Source organism: Ursus maritimus, unplaced genomic scaffold (assembly GCF_017311325.1).
Source record: "Ursus maritimus isolate PB19 unplaced genomic scaffold, ASM1731132v1 scaffold_18, whole genome shotgun sequence".
Lineage (NCBI taxonomy): Eukaryota > Metazoa > Chordata > Mammalia > Carnivora > Ursidae > Ursus > Ursus maritimus.
In genome coordinates, this window is record NW_024424230.1 from 45291547 (window position 1) to 45314963 (window position 23417).

The window sequence follows — 23417 nt, forward strand, 5'->3', positions numbered from 1 at the left end:
CCCCCAATTGTCTAAGCAGACAACACAGAGACACCCCAGATTTCTCTTATAAATAAATTGAACTGGCATTCTGCCTGCAAACTTCCCTCTGCAAATATCTTTCTTCCTCCCTCTCCCTCCCTCCCTCTCTGGCTCTTTCCTTCTGTCTCTGCCTGTCTCTGTCTCTGTCTCTGTCTCTGTCTCTCTCTGCACCTGTCTCAGGTCACACAGCCACCTTCAAAACCTCTCCACAACCCCTTTACCCACGTCCAGATTCCCTTCTTCTAATGCAAAAGCCGAGTTGAAAGCTGAGTGGCCCTGGCACCGCACAAAGCCCCCGTGCTCCCCGTCTCCCCCCAGGGCAGGAGGGGGACACCATAAAGTGCAGCTCTTCTGTTTGAGGTTCGCCAGCCCAGCTGCAGCGCTCGCGGAGCTTCTCAGGTGGCTGGGCCGCTTTGAAGGTTTACTTTCAATTAAAAAAAAAAAATAAGAAAAGAAGCCAAATCAGCAGCTGTCAGGGAGGCAGGGAAGATTTATTCAGGGTGGTCAAAGGGGAGCGTGGCCAGCAGCAAAGGCCTGAAGGTAGACGGGAAGGAAATTCCAGCCGAGAGAGAAATTCCTCCTGGCAAGGTCAGGCCGGCCCGGGCGGGTCCTTCTGGGGAAGGCGGCCCTGAACCCTTGTGGCGGGGGCTCGGTCACCAGGGGGAAGAGGGTCCTGTCTGCAGACACTTGGAGGGTGGGCTTGGGAGGAGAGCTACCCGGGGGAGGTAAACGGATGGGGCCTCGCACGCATAGCTTATTAATCAGATGAAACCAGGCCTGCGGGATCAAGACAGGACTGATTTTAAAATTGCTTCCTGATTCAAAAGCTGGTGTGGCCCACCTCATAATGTCATGAGGGGTGAGGAGGCCAGGTCCCCCGGCGGTTCTGCAGGCACGGAGCCTCCCTTGAAGTCGGCCTGTGAGGGGACGCCGCGCAGATGTGCGGAGAATGGCGGCCGCCGGGGTCTGTGGTTTTATCACCTTTCATTTCCTGTCTCTGTTCTTCTGTGGCTTCAGACGTTTGACACGCTATTGTGAAAACTAATGTGTGCTTTTCCGATGGAAGGAGCCAAGTCCCGAGTTAACCCTGATCAATGTCCAAGTAACTTCTAGAAGTAAACAGTTAAGCTACAGGCATGAGTTTGAAAACAATTCTCCTCAGCCCCTCTCCCCATGTTTACCCTCCTCCTTTCCACCCAATGTTGGATGAAGCAGCAATAGAGAAGCGAGAGTGGGTTCCGTGCCCGACCCCTTTCCCCCACAGGTGGTGATTATCCCTTACACCTGCTCGCATTGCACCCTGGGTAACAAAGGTTACTATTGAAGCGGCTGGTGATGCTAGAGGATGTTGCCCAAATATCCCAGACCTCATTAGCCTGTGACTACTTTAAACATGAATCTATGTGTTTATATCCTAATTTTATCATAATATATACAGTGAAGAAGAAGCATTTAACTTTTAGAGAAATCATGAAAGATTAAGCCCGGACCTGTCTGATTCCCATACGTTGGCCTTTCTGTACCTGTCCTGTCCTGTCCTGACAGACGCCCTTGTACATGCCCACAAGCCAGGCTGTCAGCTGCAGTCAGCATGAGGCAAACACAATCCTCCCCCCCCCCCCCCCCCATTTCTGGCTCTCCTTTCTCTTTGCCCACCACGCGCGAAGCCTCCTGTCTGGGGAAGGCGCAGTACTGCCAGGGCCGGTCAGGAGAATCCAGTGGTCATACTGACCCCCAAATGAGGTGGAGGCCGGGTTCTCAGAACAGTGCTGGGTTCCTGGCAGCGTGGAGGAGAACGGCTTCCTTCCTAGTTCTGTGTCACATTTTGACATCTGGTCACCAAGGCAGTTCTGTTAAACCAAGAGAATTCACAAAGTCTCTCTTGATATTTTCTATCAACTTCTGGATCACCCCCTTGCCTGGAAGGAAGTCCTCAAGTAAAATAAATCTATCAACTTCCGGTCCTCATTCCTCTCTCCAGAAGAGTTCAAATATAAGCTAGGAAGATGAATAGACATTATTATCCACTCCTTTCTTTCTTGCCAGTTTTTCTTCCCCCCAAAATAAATTTCTCTTTCCCAAAGTGCAAAACAAAACCTCACAGGATTTTAATAAACGAAGTGGATATTGATTGATAGAGATGGAATGAAAGTATAATCTGCATCAACAGTATCTGGAACTCTTCTTCATCAAAATTCTGTGTAAATCTAAAAAAACCTATCATCACTGAGGAATGTCCCAGTTAAACGGTATGGAAAATTAGGGCAAAGATAAAAATTTTAAATGTGGCTCAGGCTTATGGAACACGGTGTAACATGAAATTAGAAATTATTTTGCAGTTAAAACAATTTCTCTTTTTAACTCCTAATAATACAAGCTTTGGGGGCTGGACATTAACTAGACCTAAGCTGCAATACCAAATTTAGTCAGTAGGTGGTGCTTTCTCAAAAGGAGAAAACGAAAACTGTTTTTATGAAAGATATTTGAAGTTAGAGGATCATGAGTTTACAGCTGCCTCTGACTGTTAAAGTTTTGGATATTTTGGCATACCAATTTTACAATGAGAAATAGACAGCTACTTTGGGGGGTCACCGAGAAATGTAAAGAATAGACGAAAAAGAAATGCCAGAAAGACAAGCACAGGCTAGTGTTATCTGTACGATAAGAGAATTACTGTTTTTCAGTGAATTTTGGAGAAGAAATTTTTTCCAATTTTATTGAGAGTAATTAATATATGCCACTGTATAGGCTTAAGGTTTCTAGCATGATGGCTTGATATATACATATTGTGAAGAAACTGCCACAATAGACTCAGCTAACATTCTTCTTTCCATATAGATACAATAAAAAGAAAAGATTAAAGGAAAAAATGTTCCCCTTTATTAAGAACTCTTAGGATTTACTCTCTTAATGACTTTCCTGTATACCATACAGGTGTGTTGGCTACAGTCATCATGTTGTCCACTGTATCATACTGATAACGGAAAGCTTGTAACTTTTGACCACCTTCTCCAATACCCGCCACCACTCCCCACCTCTGGTAACCACCAATCTGTTCTCTGTATCTGTGAGTTTGTTGGTTTTTGGGTTTTGGTTTTTGGGAGTCTTTTTTAGCCTCCACATAGCAATGAGATAATACAGCATTTGTCTTTTCTGACTTATATCACTTAGCATAATGCCTTCAAGGTCCATGTCATCACAAATGGTAGGATTTTCTTAGTTTTTTATGACTAATATCCCATTGCATGTGTATACCACATCTTTATCCATCATCCATCAATGGATGCTTGGGTCATTTCCTTGTCTTGATTATTGTAAATACCGCTGCTATGAACATGGGGTACAGATATCCTGTATTATCGTTGGATATATTCCCAGAAGTGGAATTGCTGATTTGTATGTTAGCTCTATTTTTAAATTTTTAAGAATGCTTCATCCTGTTTTCCATTGTGGCTATACCAATTTTCAATAACACCGACAGTGCACAGGGTTCCCTCTCCTCCACGTCCACGAGAGCATTGGTTATCTCTTGTCTTTTTGATGATGGCCATCCTAACAGGCGTGATGTGATATCTCACTGTGGCTTTAGTTTGCTTTTCCCTAACTACTGGTGACATGCAACATCCTTTCGTGTACTTGTTTTGGCCTTTCGTACATCATCTCTGGAAAAAATGTCTATTCAGATCCTTTGCCCATTTTTTAATTGGGTAATTTGGGATTTTTGCTGTTGAGTCATGTGAGTTCTTTATGCATTTGGGGTATTGACCCCCTTATAAGATGCATGGTTTGCAAGTATTTTTCCCATACCATGGGTTGTCTTTTCACTTTGTTGTTGGTTTCTTTTTGCAGAAGCTCTTTTTGGGAAGAAAGATTTTTTTTATAGGCTTGGAGGTCCTGTAATGTAGTGATTTTTTAAAAGACAATAATTTGGAATGTTTTTACAAAGAAAAGATTACCAAATGATACTAATGAAATAGGTACAGAAAAAGAACTTCTATACTTTCCTCTTAGTCTTAAGGGATTTATAAAAGATTCCTTGAGAAAAGATTCCCGTTCTTGGAATGTGTGTGTGTGTGTGTGTGTGTGTGTGTGTGTGTGTTGATGTATGTGTGTTGATGTGCGTCTGTCTGTCTCTCTGTATCTGTGTGGCTGTGGGGGAGGCGAGCAGAGGTGAGTGGGTGTACAGATGTGTGTATGGGTGGCTGTGGGTATGTAGATGTGTGTATGTCTGTGGATGTGTGAGACAAGGTGGATGTGTGTGTAGGTGGGTGGTGTACGTTTGTGCACAATGGTACCTTATATGAGCACCTTGGGGCGGTCATACCTTCTAGCAAGGGCGGGGGTGGGGGGGATGAAGTCGTTGTTTTGTTTTTACAGAGTTTAAAAAGCCTTCCCTGATTTTATGAGCTTAATTCAATTTAAAATATTGACAAGTGAGATGGCTGTTATCAGATTTCTTTAAATTGTAACACAAAACAGCATTACCCATGTTTTTATTCAGTGGCTGTACAAACAGAACTAGACGAGAGCACAACTATGTGGAATTACTGCCATCTAGTGGAGAAAACAGACACTGCTGTTGTGAAGGTCGGGAGAGACCATGAGATTTGGGTTTTGTTGATTTGGATTAGTTTTGTTTTTATTTGCTGTGATTGGGGTTTTGTTGAGTTCATTTACATTCACTCCCTTGTAAAAGCTCTGACTCACTAAGGGTCTGTGTGGGAGGAGTGAGCAGAGACCTGGTAGGTGGTGAGAGGCCGTGTGGCATGGGGCTCAGACCTCTGGGCTCTGGGGACAGACTCCCTGAGTTCAAGTTAGTCATCTCCTCTCCATCTTCTTCAGTTTCCTTGTCCATGGAATAAGAATAACAACGGTACCTTTTACCCAGGTGTTCTAAGGAAACAGCTAATTAATCTTGTCTGGCACGTACCTAAGTTTCCACGTCACCATTATCCATGGGAATCCTATTCTAGTCTTTCCCAGTCAAAGCCTTGTCCGTGCTGGTCAGGGAGAGGAGCTACCTGCGTGGCCTCGCCATGCAGGGACTGGGTTGCGTGGAGAGACGGAGCCGAGCAGGCGAGCTCTGCAGCGAAACAGCTGCAGGGACACTGCCCTCTCTTGCACCCCTACCAGCGTCACTATAAAAGAAACAATTCACCATGCTGTGTCACTTCACGGCCACGCACACTCGCGTGCATGTCCGTGTTGATTCCAAACCAGCTGACATGTAACCCTTTCAGGCAAGGATGGGCTCCACCTAACCTGCCCCCCAGCACCCATTACGTGGTATGAACCCCCTTGCAGCTCATACCTCAAAGCCCCAGACATTTTCCTCAGTCCAGAGAACGGTGTAGAAGAGTGTGGCCTTCAGAACTCCAGGCCATCCTCTTGTGTGTCCTCACGAACGCCGGAGAGGGAAGAATACTGAGGAGTAGACCATGGTGTCCCACTCCATACCAGGAGGACTGCAGCCCCTTGAGAGCTAGTCGTGGCTCAGTAATAGTAATGAACTTAGCCCAGCCTGAGCCACGTGATGCCGGAGGAACAAAGCCCAAAAATCAGGGCTGAACTCAAAACAGAAATAGATAGCGAGGAAAGACAGAACATCCAACCAGTTGCTTCACTGCCACCTTGGCCATGACCCAGATGCTTCCAATTGGGGCAAGAGCACAGGAAGGATGGAGTAATCACTTTAAACCATTTGTCTTCCGGGTTCCAAGAAGGACCCAATAAAAGCCTTTCTTTCGAGGGCAAAGTGTAACTTTTATGTCTTCATCGTAACTATTGAAAATTTTAGATTTTCTCTTTTTTTTTTTAAAGATTTTATTTATTTATGTGACAGAGAGAGAGAGCCAGCGAGAGAGGGAATACAGCAGGGGAGTGGGAGAGGAAGAAGCAGGCTCCCAGCGGAGGAGCCCAATGTGGGACTCGATCCTGGAACACCGGGATCACGCCCTGAGCCGAAGGCAGACGCTTAACGACTGCACTACCCAGGTGCCCCCAAAATTTTAGATTTTCTGAGCGTCAGAAAAATGCTTCAAGAGTTCCTTACACTTTTCTTGTGATATGCACGGTTCTGCCGGCATCGCCCATCTGCTCGTGCATGCTGTCTACTTTCTCCATTAGCGTATTCATCACAGTTATTTTACGTTCCCCGTCTGGTAATTCCAGCCTCCCTGCCTTATCTGGTTCTGCAGCTGGCTCGGTCTGTTCCAGTTGTGTTTTCCGCCTTTAGGTATGCCTCATAGTTTTTTTCTGATAGCCAGACAGGATGTACTGAGTAAACGGAACTGCTGTAAGTAAGCCTTTATGATGTGGTAGTGAGGTGTGGGGGGAGGGGAAGTGTTCTTCAGGCCTGTGATGAGGTCTGGGTCTTTCAGTGAGCCCTTGACTCTGGGCTGTGAACTTTACAAGAACTTCCGGATTTTCTTTCTCCAAGGTTAAACGGGTCAGGATGGCTACAACCAGCTGGAGTTGGGTACTTTCTGCCGCCCAGGTCGGTCAGGCTCTGTAACACCTCAGCAGGTAAACTAACCTGCTTGGGCTGGTTAACTCCCTCAGGCTCTGGTTAACTAACAGTTCCCTCAACTTTTCCTGCAGGATGTTTCCTTTTATGGTCCTTGTGACCTGCGGTAAGAGAGTGGGGAAAGGCAGCATGGAAATCTGAATGAGAGATCAATTCAGCTTCCACTGCTCGGCTTTCACAGAGCGACTGACTCATCACTAATAACCAGACTGGCTGGTTCTGTTTAAAGTCTTCTCCCTCTTCTTTCCTAGTAGAAGTTTATGCCTGGAAAGATAGGCCTACAGGCATGAGCAAGGAGAAAAGCATCCCAAAAAGAGAGACTATTTAGTACTAACCCCATTACCAGTCCTTAGGTTGCAGTATCTGACTTAAGATAGAAATGTGAAGAAATTGAAGGAGGCAATTAAGGGGCAGACGCACGTAGCTAAGAGCAGCTTGTGGGTACTTGTGATGCCCTTTCTCTTCCATCCGCACAGTGCAACTTTACCCTCGTGGCTGATCTACCCTTGTTGTGTGGTTTATGATTTTGCAAAATCAATTATCCTTGCTATGAAATCATTTCACAATAACTGTTTCTGTGGGGAAGTAGGTGTGGCCTTAAAAAAAAAAAAAGTCTGTTCTATTACATAATAATTTTTATGTCTCTGGTTTCAGTTCCCCAAAAAGAACAAGTGATGTAAATATCTTCATCTCTCTTGAAATCAACACAGGAGGGAGAGCACTTGCCATGTCTGTTAGCTCTCACTGAATACAAACCGCTCCCCAAATGCAGTGTCTTGCCATTGCTCGGGACTCTCTGGGTGAGCTGAGTAGTTTCTTCTGGTCTGGGCCACAGGAGGCTTTTTTTTTTTTTTTTTAAGATTTTATTTATTTATTTGACAGAGAGAGACAGCCAGAGAGACAGCCAGTGAGAGAGGGAACACAAGCAGGGGGAGTGGGAGAGGGAGAAGCAGGCTCCCAGCAGAGGAGCCTGATGTGGGGCTCAATCCCAGAACGCCGGGATCACACCCTGAGCCAAAGGCAGACGCTTAATGACCGAGCCACCCAGGCGCCCCCCCTTTTTTTTAAATTATGTTATGTTAGTCACCATACAGTACATCATTAGTTTTTGATGTAGTGTTCCATGATTCATTGTTTGCATATAACACCCAGTGCTCCATGCAATACATGCCCTCCTTAATACTCCCCACCGGGCTAGTCCATCTCCTCACCCCCATCCCCCCAAACTCTCAGTCTGTTTCCCAGAGTCCATAGTCTCTCATGATTCATCTCCCTCTCTGTCTTCCCCCCCATCCTTCCCTTCCTTCTCCAAACGATCTCCCTGCTCTTCCTTATGTTCCACAAATAAGTGAAACCATATGATAATTGTCTTTCTCTGCTTGACTTATTTCACTTAGCGTAATCTCCTCCAGTCCCATCCATGTTGCTGCAAATGTTGGGTGTTCGTTCTTTCTGATGGCTGAGTAATATTCCATTGTATATATGGACCACATCGTCTTTATCTGTTCATCTGTTGAAGGGCATCTTGGCTCCTTCCACAGTTCAGCTATTGTGGACAATGCTGCTATGAACATTGGAGTGTATATGGCCCTTCTCTTAACTATGTCTGTATCTTTGGGGTAAATACCCATTAGTGCAATTGCTGGGTCATAGGTTAGCTCTATTTTTAACTTTTTAAGGGACCTCCACACTGTTTTCCAAAGTGGCTGCACCAACTTGCATTCCCACCAACAGTGTAAGAAGGATCCCCTTTCTCCACATCCTCTCCAACATTTGTTGTTTCCTGTCTTGTCAAATTTTGCCATTCTAACTGGTGTAAGGTGCTATCTCAATGTGGTTTTGATTTGAATTTCCCCGATGGCTAATGATGTTGAATATTTTTTCATGTGTCTGTAAGCCATTTGTATGTCTTCATTGGAAAAGTATCTTTTCATATCTTCTGCCCATTTTTTTATTTGATTATTTGTTTCTTGGGTGTTGAGTTTGAGAAGTTCTTTATAGATCTTGGATACCAGTCTTTTATCTGTAGTGTCATTTACAATAGCACCAAAAACTATGAGATATCTTGGAATAAACCTAACCAAAGAGGTAAAGGATCTATACTCTAGAAACTACAGAACACTGATGAAAGACATTGAAGAAGACACAAAATTTGGAAAAACGTTCCATGCTCATGGATCGGAAGAATAAACATAGTTAAAATGTCTATGCTACCCAGAGCAATCTACACTTTCAACGCCATCCCAATCAAAATACCAATGACATTTTTCAAAGAACTGGAACAAACAGCCCTTAAATTTGTGTGGAACCAGAAAAGACCCTGAATCACCAAGGAAATGTTGAAAAAGAAAAACAAAGCTGGGGGCATCATGTTGCCTGATTTCAAGCTATACTACAAAGCTGTGATCACCAAGACAGCATGGTACTGGCACAAAAACAGACATGTAGCTCAGTGGAACAGAATACAGACTCCAGAAATGGGCCCTCAAATCTATGGTCAATTAATCTTTGACAAAGCAGGAAAAACATCCAGTGGAAAAAAGACAGTCTCTTCAATAAATGGTGCTGGGAAAATTGGACAGCTATATACAGAGGAATGAAACTCGACCACTCTCTCACACCATCACAAAGATAAATCTAAATGGATGAAAGACCTCGATGTGACACAGGAATCCATCAAAATCATAGAGGAGAACATAGGCTGTAACCTCTTCGACATCAGCCACAGCAACTTCTTTCATGACGCGTCTCCAAAGGCAAAGGAAACAAAAACAAAAATGAACTTATGGGACTTCATCAAGATAAAAAGCTTCTGCACAGCAAAGGAAACAGTCAACAAAACAAAGAGGCAGCCCACAGAATGGGAGAAGATATTTGCAAATGACAGCACAGGAGGCTTCTTTCAGCTGGTCTTGGTTAGCCTGCATTTATCTGCCCATGGATCTCCAATCAGCTGCTGAGTCAGCCGGGGGTGGGGGGAGGGCAGGCACTCTAAGACTGGCCCAGCTACTACAGCTTGATTCTGCTCCACAGGGTCTCTCATCCTTCAGTAGTCTGGGTGTGTGCACCTGGCAGCTGAGCAAGGTTCTGAGAGGTAGAACGATGTGCACAGGCCACTTGAGACCTAGGCTTGACACGGACATGGCGTCACTTCCGCCGCCTATTTTAGCAGCAGTTTATTGGCCACTGCAAGTCCCTCTGGATGAGAAGAGCTACAAAGTCATGTGGCAAAGGGTAAGGATACAGGAAGGGATAGAAATTGTGTCCATTGGGGCAGGCTTACACAATGGATAGGGAAGACAATCAGATCTTCATGACATCCCCAATTTGTGAATAGCCTTGGAGTAGACTTTATTATCTCTACCCTCTTCTTTGGGTAACCATACCTCTCTTCATGTAAGGAAACTGTTTCTCCCTCTCCAGGTCACATGGTTTGAATGGGCTGATCCTACCTCCCTGCCACAGTGATTAGTCTGAAAGATGAACTGACCCAAGAGGGCAGTACTACCATTTACTCTCCGCTGCAGAGATTGGTCCCAAGTTATCAACACAAGATAACCACTGGGCACTCAATTCATACTTTCCAAGATTTTTTTTTTCTTATCATTACTAGGAGAGGCCCTTTCCCTATCTGATCAAAAACAAAAGCATTCATTATCCCAGCCTTATGGAGAAGCCACAATATAAAATGAAGTTGTCACAGAGCCACTGGACTGTCTCCCACCATTGTCTTTCTGCTCTTTCACAACAAGGGTGCTCACTTCGGCCCAGGTGGTTCAAATTGTGTTTCTGTCACTTGTAACTTAAGGAATCCTAACTGCAAGAGCCCCAGAACAGAAGATTTCAAACAGAAAAGGCCATGTTCATACTTTCTGGGATACTCACTAAACTAGTTTCATGAATCACTCTTCCTTTTTATATAGAGAGCAGGAGTTGTAATTCCCATGCCTGGGGGGAACCACAGGTAAATGGAGATGACACGTGAAGGCAAGTATCCTGCCTCACCCCCCTGAACTCTGAGCACTAGCTGGCCCCACCCATTGCCCCTCCAAGCCTGAACTATTGGCCATGAGACACCAGTCAGAGCTCCAAACATCCGTCCTCTGGGATCCCAGATTCTCTTTGATTCTCTCTCACTTCTCTCTGTTTTCCTAAAGTTGGTAGCTGTTCGTTTAAGTTATTATGTCTGGACTCTGTCAACATCTACTTCCTGCTCTTTTAGCTTTCCAGTATTTACCCAATTCTGTGTATTAAATTCCTTCTGTCTGAAATAATTAACATGGCTTCTGTTTTCTTGACTCAACCTTGACTGGTAACAATCATTAGAACAGAAAGCTTACTTTGCATGCTAGAATTTCTTTTTCTGGAATTAAAATGTGAAAAATAATTTCTTCAAATGCCAAGATCTTTGCTACAAGAAAGTAGTTACCAAACAGCCACAAAAAGCTCTTTTGTAAAATAGTTATGACTGTTCTGTGACTTATATCAAAGCCCTCGTGATTCATAAAAAGACTAGACTTGAGGGTGCCTGGGTGGCTCAGTCGGTTAAGTATCTGCCTTGAGCTCAGGTCATGATCTCAGGGTCCTGGGATCAAGCGCTGTGTCAGGCTCCCTGCTCAGGAGAGAGCTTACTTCTCCCTCTCCCTCTGCTGCTCCCCCTGCTTGTGTGCTCTCTGTGTCGAATAAATAATGAAAATCTTTAAAAATGAAAGATTAGACTGAAGTGTCTGTCATAAGTGGCATTTATATCCCTAAATCTGTCTTCACTCTTCTTGAATCTATTTCTAAACAGGCCAGCCAAAGTCAACACGTAGGAACCAACATTCTAAGGAATGTTCTGACAATTGTATGAGAGGCTTTGGGTCTGGATTTAAAATGAGCTAGTAAGTATTTTAAGTTTTTTAAAATATGTATTTAAAAATACTGAAAGTTAAAAAATAAAAACAAAAATATGTAAATATTAAGTATTGAAATATTTTAAATCAATTTGAAATGAATTATTTTTTATTTAAAATTTAATAAGTATTTATAAGCCTGCTCCACTTGTGGGAAGGAGACAGTAATTACTCATACTAGAATAGGAGCCTTCATTTTCAGGCAAAATTCACCTGAGGAGACTGTGAGAAGTTTAGATGTACAAACACGTGTTTCTAAAAAATGGAATTACTTTATTTTTCCCCCTAGAAACCCCTACACCAAACTAATAATTATGACTCTTTCTTGCGCATAGGAATTATTTTATTACTATCTTTTCTTTTTATGATTAGTACATATTACTTTTCTTATAATGAAAAATAGCTTTTAAAGTTCTTCCAGGGCAAATTTAAAAGACTTGGATTTTAAACCTAGGATTTATATTCTATTTTTAAGGAAAATGCCTAATGCATGCCTTTTCCATAAATATCTACTGAGCACATATGGGGTGCCTAGCATCATAGTAAGAAAACCCCAAAGTAAAATTCCTACCCTAAGGAAACTAAATCAGCAAGGTTCATAGGCATAATCTTTACAGCATACTAGCAGCTAACACATGATAGACCCCTAATAAACACTTGTTGAATGAATACGTGAGTGTTCCATCAAAAGTATTTATTTACTCAAACTCTCATTTCACAGAGGATTCGCCTTGTTCTGTTCATTCATCATAAATGTATCACACGTTATCACTTCCAAGGCACATTTTGTTCACCTTTCAACAGCTCTGGAATTAGGATGGGACTTCCTAGCAATGCGATTTTTAAAGTATTGTTTCATAGACAATTTGCAGCATTTTCTTTTATAGTGATAAATAAAGTAACAGTATGTTTTACACGGATGACATCTTTGAATGAAATACAATAGATATTATATTTTCTATATTTTAGAAAATACATATGAATATTTGGCATGTTTCCGCTAGGGTTCAATCAGAAAAAGTTTTCATGGAGCCACACCATTCAATGAACATTCGATCCCCCAGTGATCCTATGAAATCCACAACTACTAATTTATAAATGTCAAAAACAATAACTGACAAGCAACTTTATAAAAACTTGCATATTTATGAGGGTTTATTTCTCGAATTTTCAAGATCATTATTGAATGTTAAACGTGTATCTCCTATTTTGGACTTAATGCAAGGCATACGTATATATAAAAATTAGGGGCATATCTAATCATTTATGTACTTAAAGGATTTTCATATTTTAGTGTTTGAATTTAACCAAGATTTCAAAGGTCTAAGAAATATGAAAATGACTAAACTGTATAGGAACTCTGAGGAGTTACAAAGAAACACTAATAAAACCTTATAGAAGAGATGAAATTAACCAAAATCAAAATGAAATGTTATGACAAAGACAGGCAAAGAACACGAGAAGAAGGAGGAGGGGGAGAAGAAGAGGATGACGAGGAAGAAGAAAAATTAATAATGACAAAAAGAATATAATGTCACCAGTCTAAGAAAATGTGACTCATCAGCAAGTTATAACCTACTCTAACTGCATATAAAGGAATTACTCTGAGCGCGGCACACAAGTTAAAGACATCAAATAAAAACAAGTATATTAATAATTATTGACATTCACTAGTTCTGTGAATGTTATCCCAGGTACATCAGGTTTAATCCCTAGTCCTTTTGCTATCTCTTAGCCTTTCTCTTTCTTCCGTATTTTCTCACAGAGGTTTTAGACCACATGGAAGTTGGAAGAAGAGGGCAGGAAGGAAAAAGGGAAAGCCATCCTTTCAACCAAATGGTGATCTTGTCTGTCCCTTACTCTCTCATCCTGTGATTGCCGAGCCTTCCAGATAACAGCACTGAGGACTTTTAAGAGCTGCTGTTACCTGCTCTTCCCTCCCCACACTTCCTTCTTCCCTGGGATCAGGAACATAGAGTCCAGAAGTACACATGCCTTCCACTTTTCCATCTGGGCACACCCTCGCTCCCTGCTTCTGACAACTGAAACCCCAACATGCCTTGCCCACTGATCATAACAGAGTCGTCCACATCCAGCAAAGACGGCAATATAGCCTCCTTTTCTACTGTATACTTTAGGAAAAATGGCTTTAAAACTTGACAATTTTTCAATCACTATAAAATAAAAAGGGAAATTCACTTAAGGCTATAGCAAACACTGAACATAGAAAACAAGAACTCTCAACTTTCACCATCAATGCCATCTCACGATCTAAAAGACAAGGACGAGGCGATGAGTAAGAAAAGTACAGTGCATCTGCGGCTATGAGTTTACAAAAACATTGTCATCTATTTCTAATTGTACTATTATTATTCACTGGGATAATTTTCCCTTGACTTCCAGGCTCCAGTGTTTTGTTTTGTTTTTTTAGTTCTCACATGTTAGCATTTTATGGACTTTCCTGGTAGAGTGGAAAGGGGCAAAATGAAAGTCAGATCAAATTCATGTAGGATGAGATTAAGACTAAAATTTTTGTAAAGGATAAAATTATCTTTAAGAGGACACTGACCGATTTTGTGATGATATGGGTTGCTTTTTCATACTAAATATTTTCAAGAAAGCCTTCTGGAAATGCCTGTGGCACAACGGATACAGAAAAGGATTGACAAAGGAATTGAGCCATTGAAGCCAAAATGTGATTTCGTACCCAACTATTTGAGGACGCTGATCTAGTGGGTAAATTGAACGAATGATTGTGAACAGCGAATAGGGAGCCCAGCAAAAGGCAAAAACACCTAAGAGAATGGCCAGTGACTTGGCTAGTTTCCTGGCTCTGAGCAGTTCAATATGTTCCCTTTGGTGAAGACATAGAGAATCAGAATGGGCGAAGGAAGACATTTTGGAAGCAATTATACTGCTATTCATCTGGGCTCTTAAAGAAAACAAGAGACTGCTCTTTCTTTCGTGTCTTTTCAAAGGAGTAGGTGGTGCTGTTTCCTTCAGCTCAGGAAGAGATGTTCTTGAAAACAGTCCACCCCTGAGTGAGGACCCACAGTTACTGGGAGAGACAGGAGAAGTGAGTGTGGGCTGGCTTTGCCACCGACTGAGATTGCCACGCTTCCACAGGCTCCAGTAAATGTACATGTTGAAATAGGCCACTGCGAAGACTGGGACCAGGAATTCAAAGAATGACGAGATGGCGAGGATGTACCATATGGTAAAAAATCCAGGTTCGCAACCTTTCTCCTCCAAGACTCTCAAACTGGAATTCTTCCAAGACTCTGAAATCAGAATTATTGGCCCATGCACTAAGAAGGCCAGCACCCAGACAGCCACCATCAGAGCCACGATCTTCAAGATCCCAATGTGTTGAGCTCTGTAAGATACCTAAAAGAGACCAACTAAATTATTTCAATATAATGAACATATGTTGGTTGCAGAAGGCCTATCATAGGCCATCAGGAGTTTCAGAGCTATGCAAGAGGGAAGCTACTTGGCCCTGGGTAACATGATATGGGCCAGGACGGAGGGTTCAGTTTCAGTAGAGCCTGGCCCAAGATGCAGACTTTCTTTGTGACCTTTCAGAGGGAATCTGTAACCCTCAAGGTTAAACCTCTGACATTCTAGAAAATGTTAAGATCAATATCTAAAATAAGAAGGCGATGTTTCCGACTCTGCAGACACTAATCTGAATGGGGAAACAACTGAAACTGGGTGCCCCTTTTCACAGTGTTTCACGATCTGGGTCATGATCAACATTTTTCTTTTAATGAAAGAGAGTGCTCGATGTCAGAGCGCATCACAATCGTAAGGGTATGTATTGTTTGATGAAACTTTTGCTTTTGGAATGTAGATATACATATAGAGAAAGAAACACATGTACTGAACCCCACTATCAAATGTGTTTCTCCCTGTGGTCAAACAAGTTTGAAAGGCAGTGGCTTTTTTGATTCTAATATTCAGGAAGAATCTACTCTGTAGTTTATTCTGAGACTTCAAGGTGGTGTCAAAAAGAGAAAATTCTTACATCACTCCCAAGAAGATGACCCCCACCCAAAAAAAGGTCTAAACCTGCTATAGAGAAATAGTATAATGTTACTGAGCATTACCAAATCATGTCTTTCTATAAACATGGCCACTCAACAAAAATGGTGCCAAAGCTGTGGTGGCCAGCTCCTTTGAGAGACATAGCCATGGCAAGTATCACAGTCTTTTTTAAAGGGTAAAGAATGTTCTAGGTCTGCTTGGTCACGAAGACTAGCCTCTATAAGGAAAAATGAGATCCTATGAGTAAGGATTGCTCTCGGTTCTCAAGACCCATGATCTTTGATAGATCCTGAAATCTTTAAAAATATCTTCTATAAGAAATCTAAAAGGTCACCCACCCTGTATGAGGGAAAAACATGAACCAAGAATTTTTTTAAGGGGACCTGGAACAGACAACCTCCCTAAGCTTCTTTTAGATCAGTAAGTTTCCTTCCAGCTCATATGTTCCATATTTCTCAGATTTCCTCACTCAAGGGAAAGGAAATGATTTCCCCCATGAAACTGGAATATGCCTCATACTATTTTCTCTGTGAGTTTCTAAATCTCACGCTATGATGTTTTCTCATTTTTATTAAAAAGGTGCAACAATGCCCAACACTGTCTTTCTCTGATGGATTGTGCAGGCTGGGAAGGGCTCAACAATTGGCCGGAGGTAAGAGGAAGCAGGGTTTTAAAAAAAATTATTTTTGAAAACTGCAGGGAAGTGGTTTTTTTTTTTTTTCCAAATTACTGATATTTCTGAGGCTAAGCTAAAATGCATATGGTGCTGACCACAAGTTCCCATATACAATACGCGTTTTTGCCTTCTGCTTCTCATGCCACTAATTAATACATCTCTTGCACTAAATCTAATGATTATGAAGATGGTAACAATACCCAGATGGTCATAAAACTGCGTTTAGTTTTTTAATTGCTCCGTTCAGCCTTTGTAATGATGTGATGCAATATGTTGGAAAGTGATCTTTTTTCTATTATGTATAAGGTCAAATGGGATAATGGACATACAAGGGAATTGAAAAGATGATGCCCATCTCTTCATCTCTGGGTAGCATTTTTGACAGATAGCTCAAGCATTGCTTGAATACAGGCCCAAGCCAGTTGGAGTGGACTTCGTGACATCAATCAATGGCCCAGTCCTCACCCATGACAGAATATGTTCGTTATTCAGGATATTGCCTCTTCTAGGATATCCCAACGCTCTGTGAATCAGGTTTCTTCCATAAGGCAGAGCAGCCCCCGGAACCTGCTGGTGTTAATAAGGAGATGGGATTGCAGAGCCATTTTAAGTGCCTGCTGCAGGTTGAGTTGTATCCTCCAAAGAGACAGGTTGAAATCCTAAGATCCGGTATCTGTGTGCATGACCTCATTTGCAAGTAGAGTCCTTGCAGATATAATCAAGTTAAGATAAGGTCATATTCAATTAGGGTGAGCCCTAATCCAATATGACTGGTGTCCTTATAAGAAAGACACAGACACATGGGGAGAACACTGTGTGTCAATGGAAGCAGAGACTGAAGTGACATATCTACAAGCCAAGGACCACCAAGGAATGCCAAGGATGGCTGTTTATATTAGAAGCTAAGAGAAAGGCATGGAACAGGCAGCCCTAGAGGCCTCAGAGAGAGCATTGCCCTGCCTCCACCTTGATTTGGGACTTCAGGTCTCCAAACATGAAATGTATTTCAGGGAATAAGTTTCTGTGGTCTTAAGCCACCCGATGTGCAGTACTTGTAAAATTACAACAGCCCTAGGAAACTAGCCAGCCCCCAGCAATCATATTTTTCATGGTCTTGATTTTACTCTCAAGCTTCCTTCTTCACCTTCAGGTTAAAAAAAAAAAAAAAAAACTCTCTCCACTTACTATCTTAATTCTGCATACATTTGAATTCCCACTCCTTCCAACTACACTGTTCTACTTTCCCCCACCCACTCTTGCTTCAGCCACATGGAAATCTGCCCCTCCAGAAAATGTGCTGAACACTGTAATCACGCACTGCCATCTGCATTGGGCCTTCCTTTTCCAAATTATTGTCAGATTTCCATTTCCCAGGCCCAGCCCACGACCCTGCGTTATCATACTGTCTCCTCTACTTTGAACTACAGCAAGAGCTCGGCTTCCCCACAACCACCTCCCGCGAGCTTCAGTGGTCTTTGAGGGCTTCCTGGCTCACACTGCTGTATTTGAACTCTTCTCCAACTCTACCTGAGCGCCCCCTTGTGAGCATCCATGCGCCGGGCTGTGGAGCTCCGCTATGCACTTGACTCCGTGCTATGAACTAAGGATCTTGGATCCAGCTGACCCAGCCCTCACCAAATTTATAGCCTGTGTGGCCAGGGGAATTCCTCAGGGCAAGACTAGGAAACGAACCCACTCATTTTCTCTCTGGACATCAGTCCTCATGTCTCTGTGACTTCTACACACTTTTCCTAACTGTATAAGCTGTCCCTTAACCTTTGTACACGCCTGAAGTAGACCCAAGAGCTCAGGCACCCAGCAAAGGGATGTCCTAGTGAACACTAACCAGGAACATCCAATGAAGACTAAAAAGAAATCTTAACCCAGGAAAAAAAGGAAATGTTTCAGTATAAATGGGAAAGATTATGAATTACAGCACTTTTTCGAACATTTTGACGGACTCAAACTAAGGAATACATTTTATATCATTACTAAATGCACAGACAGAAGTACTCATAAAATAATACTTTTATTATGTACAAGGTACTCTGATATTTTATACTTTATTTTTTATTCTGTTTTACTATTGTTTTCTTCTGTATTTTTTCATTAAAAAAAAAAAGTGGTCACAACCCACTGAACTGACTTCATGACTCAATAATGGGTCCCAAGCCACAAGTCAAAAACCATGAGCTTATAGGCATCCGAATTGCTCATCCAAACAGATCTGCACTCTCTCCAGTTTGTCTAGTACCAACTGCAGTGGACCCTGGTGCCAATGACGTACCCGAGACTAAGTGTCTGGATGTCCCAACACATTCAGTCTCCCCTTCTTCCTGACAATATGGCAGCTCAGCTAGAGACCACATTTCCTTTTTGTTGCAGGGAGATGGGAGACTGTGTGACTCAACATCACCAATAAAATGTGAGTGGAAATGATTGTATGATTCTGCATTACTTGGTTAAAAGGAAATCCCTTGTCCTGGACCTCTGCCCTTTGCCCATCCTTTCTAGAACCTGGAGTGACAGCAACCTCACTTTGACCATGCAGAGGAGAATAATGACCTAGAGCAGGGGTCAGTAAACTACTGTCCATGAAACAAATGTGGCCCACCACCTGTTTGGATAAATAAATTTTTATTGGAACACAATGAATGAATCATTCTTTTTTCTTTTTTTGACATATTACGTATAGCTGTATTTGTGCCATCATGGCAGATTTGAGCAGTTGCAACAGAGACCATAGGTCCCTTGATAGCAAAAGTTTGCTGACACCTACCCTAAAGGGTGCAGAGCCACCCTGTTAGCCTAGGTCCCTGGATGAGTTCCTGGAGCAGAGGCTTTCCTGGAATGTTCTGTGAGAGAAAAATAAATTTCTACCTTGTTTGAGCCTCATGTTTGTTCCTGCAGTTTATCCTTGCCTTATGCAATACACCCTTCCAACCTTGTCTGCTCCAATCTGCGCAGCCCTCCCAAGCCAGAGCTGTCCTCCCAGCACCTCCAACACCACACCTAGCCCATTGTACTGAACCCATCTGTTTCTGGATTTGTCTCCATGTTTCGTTTCTATATCCCAGCACTTAGCAAAATCCCTTGCACACAGTCGCATTCCCCAGAGATTTAGGTCCTGGGACCCAAGAGTGAAGGAGGTTTCCCATCTAGGTCTCAAAGACTTCAGATTACTGCCCCATATTTCTATACCCCTGTCACCCTGTGTCTTTACTCGCATCTGCCTTGTTTTTCCCCTTGTTCTATTGCTAATAAACTTAGCTTGCTTAAGAACTGTCACTAACTTGTTGATCAGCCTATTCCAAATCTTGGGTCAATTCAGACTTTCTTGGTGTGGATCCTACACTGGCCTTGGGACTTGATCTCCCAGGCTGGTCCCAAAATCAGCTTCTCTGATTTTCTCATGACATTCAGAAGTCTGGGCATCTTTCTACTTGCCCACCAGGTCCCACCTGAGGAAAATATTCAGGTCTTAGTTTGTGTAAGGAATGGACTTGATAAGTCTACTATGACTCATACGTATATGCAATCTACTGTGGACTCAGGATACCGCTTCTGACAACTTGCCTTGGATTTTCTGTGATGGCCTTCCTACGCTAGCAGCACGTAAGGGAGTGAGTGACTTAGCCAAATCACACACACAAATTGTTCACCAAGGGCCAATGAAAACTTAGAGCCAAATAGCAGAAGGATAATCAGGCTCCTCTAAGGTTTGCCAACTAAACAAAAAATTACACTTAAAAAAATTTCTGCGTGGGGACCCAAAATGTACGAGTATGTCATCTTCTAAAGGAGGTAAATGAATGTTTTGACTTACAGCATTTGAGACTGACTGGTATCGATCATAGCTGATGAGAACAATGTTATACACAGATGCCGTACACAAAAGATAGTCAACAATGAGCCAAAATGCACAGAGCCCGTTTCCAAAGTCCCAATCAAACAGCGTGTGAGGGATGTACAGAGGGATGGAGATCATACCTGTATGAGGAAAAAATAAGGGGAAAAAAAAGCCTGTATCAATGAATACAAAGAGACATAGGCATATAACACAATGACATATCTGAATTGACCAAAAGTGGCTCGATTATAATTTAGAAATTCATTGTGTTTCATCAACAAAACTCAGGACTGATTTCCTACACATTCTTTAAATACCATTTTTACAATGGCTGTCAGAAGGATCATACATTTCCTGATTACTTTCCAAATTAGGCTCAGGCCCTGACCCGCATTACCAGCCATATACAGCACAAGTCATCTTCTTTTTTCTTTTTTTTAATTTAAATTCAATCAGCCAACATATAATACATCATTAGTTTTTGATGTAATGTTCAATGATTCATTCGTTGCGTGTAACACCCAGCACTCATCACATCACATGCCCTCCTTAATTCCCATCACCCAGTTACCCCAGCCCCCCAGGCCCTCCCTTTCCACAACTCTCAGTTTATTTCCAGAGTCAAGAGTCTCTCTCGGTTTGTCTCCCTCTCTGATTTCTTCCCATTCAGTTTTCTCTCCCTTTCTTTAAGATCCTCTGCGCTATTCCTTATATTCCACATATGAGTGAAACCATATGATAATTGTCTTTTTCTGATTGAACAAGTCATCTTTATGTTCATAAGCCAACCCAGACAGGATGGGCCAGCCTTCCCCCAAACACAGCCCACAGTTTCACATGTCCTTTGCCAACAGCATTCTCTTTTCCTAGAATAGCCTCCTCTCTTCTACTGAGAAGTCTGATTACTTCCTTCTCATTCTTCATTCAGTTCACAAAAATGACTTCCTCTTTGACTTCTTTCTCGGAACTTCCTTGGCAGAAGTGACCCCTCCATCACCTACACGATGCTGGCACTTTGCTCTTCCCTCCCTCTCTCATGTACAAATACATTCTACTTTGTAGCTCTGTCATCTTCTCACGTGTTTCTCCTGAGGGCTGGTACCCTGTTGCAAGCTGATCTTTGCATTTCTCACAACACTGAGAGTTGACCAGTGGCTCCCACGTTTGACTTAAATAAATTAGTAACAGCTGATATGTATTGGGCAGTTACCACAGGCCAGACATTGTGCTATGTCTGCTGCATGTATCACCTCATTTAAAGTTCACAGAAACCGTCTGAGGTAGAAATCATGCTGAGTTAGCCGATAAAGAACCATAGCTCAAGGTGGAGCCATAATTGCCCGAGGTCCACTCAGCCAGGAAGTGGAAGTTCGGCTTTGAAACCAGGCAGTGTGATTTCAGGACTCCTGACGTGAACCACTACACTTCACTGAGTGAACAAATATATAAGTGGTTCAGCTCTGCACAGAAATTGCTTAATTATGAAAAATGACTAAACTGGGCTCCCTTTCCTTTAACTTTGCTGGAGTTTTTCATTGTATGGACATTCCAGACAGGTGACACTACTCACTGAGGATACAACCTATTAAGAGGAAGCTCAGTGAGAATCTTCATATTTTGTCAGGCACTTGGCTCGATTTCCTATTTTCGTATGAAAATCAAGTCAGTCTATCATGAAGGACAATAGTAAAAGCAAAAGACGGGAGAAGGAAAGGGAAGGATAAAAGGAAATCCTGCGCTCCCCCACGGCCGGATGGCATGAGGAGAGGACCAACGATGTGTGGTTTCAGCACCAGCGAAAGGGGATGCGGAATGTAGTGTTCTGTGCCTAGGTTCACATGCAGAGATGAGAGACAAGGCCCCACGGAGATGGAAGAGCTGTGTGGTCAGTTCTTATATGCAGTTCCAATTGCCTGCTTGTTTCATGTTTCGATTTTATTTTTAATGATAACCAAGCTTCCTTATGGGGCCTTCCATCTCAAAGGGGTGCACGCATGCACATGCCTGTGATATAAAATAGGTAAATAAATAAGATAACGTATCTGAGATAAATCACCTGAGATAAAGCAAAGCATCTTCAAAACAGAGATATGTATCATATTTTGGCCCAGAGTTGTGGCTTCCGTCCGATGTTCCCAACATGAGTATTTCACACACACACACACACACACACACGCACATGCACACCCACATGCGTGTGTGTGTGTGTGTGTGTGTGTGCTCATTTCCTCCACAGAATAAAAAAAGGCGAAATGCCAGTAATCATTTGCATTACAGACACCACAGTCTATTTAAACGTTAAAGGGAGGGTGTGAGTTCAACAGTCTTGTCCACACATTTTCTGATTTAGATGAAAGAGGAAGGGTGTGTCTGGGTGTGTTCAAAACTTTAGGAGCTGCTTAAGATAGCAGTTTGAAACAGGATGTAGTCCTATTCCTTTGGCTTTTTTTTTTCCTTAAGATTTTATTTATTTATCTGAGAGAGAGAGAGAAAGAGCATGAGACGGCAGAGGGTCAGAGGAAGAAGCAGATGCCCCGCTGAGCGCTGAGCAGGGACACCTACACAGGCTCCGGGATCATGACCTGAGCTGAAGGCAGACGCTTAACTGACTGAGCCACCCAGGGCCCCCCCCATTCCTTTGACTTTAATGAAACTCTGCTTTCACCTCCTGTTCTACATATTTTAGCACAAATGTCATGCTCAGATCTTGTTGAGTGGTGGAGATGTTTGTGATTTATTTCCAAAGGAGTTTCAAAAACTGAATCGTAAATATTTCTAGGATACACCCACCCTGAAGTGTTTCTATAATTTCCACTCTGGAATCATGCTTCTGGGTCAAACAGACTTGAGAAGTAAAACTAAGAGCTAGTTTCTTGAAAAGAGCAATAGATCTTTGGCATAACAGATTAAGGGGGTTGAGGGCGGGGCGTCTGGGTGGCTCAGTCCTTAAGCGTCTGCCTTTGGCTCAAAACGTGATCCTGGCGTTCTGGGATCGAGCCCCACATCAGGCTCCTCTGCCGGGAGCCTGCTTCTTCCTCTCCCACTCCCCCTGCTTGTGTTCCCTCTCTCGCTGGCTGTCTCTCTCTGTCAAATAAATAAATAAAATCTTCAAAAAAAAGGGGGGGGTTGAGGGTGGAGATTAAGAGAAAACAAACTATATTAAGAGAAGGCAGTGAAGAACTAAAAACAAGGAGGTGAAGGAAGGGGGGGTTGGGGAGGAGAGAAGAAAAAAGAAGGATGAAAAGAAAAGCCCTGTGAGAATCCAGGCCACTCGCTCACCCCAGCCTGCCCCCCACCTTTCCTATCTCACCTCCCACTACTCCGTCTGCCCCTCACTCCCTCCACCCCAGTTCCTCTGGCCTCAAACACACCACACGTGCACCCCCCTTGGATCCTTGCACT

The 23417-nt window shown here is 42.8% G+C and overlaps 1 protein-coding gene across 5 annotated transcripts in view; it reads right to left on the reverse strand.

Annotated features, from left to right (window-relative positions):
• Positions 1-493: 493 nt before the first annotated feature.
• HRH4 (histamine receptor H4) overlaps positions 494-23417 on the reverse strand; it is a 27189-nt gene continuing 4265 nt past the window's right edge. For 2 of the 5 annotated variants that reach the window (XM_008690829.2, XM_008690833.2), the window contains exons 2-3: positions 19992-20155; positions 12120-14829 (exon numbers count right to left, since the gene is read on the reverse strand). In XM_008690829.2, coding sequence (XP_008689051.1) covers positions 13996-14829; positions 19992-20155 — 998 coding nt within the window. In that variant the 3' untranslated portion in view covers positions 12120-13995. Of the gene's footprint in view, positions 1872-12119; positions 14830-18785; positions 19021-19991; positions 20156-23417 lie in introns of those variants that run through there. The other 3 variants (XM_008690840.2, XM_040632630.1, XM_008690845.2) reach the window with 3 other exon arrangements.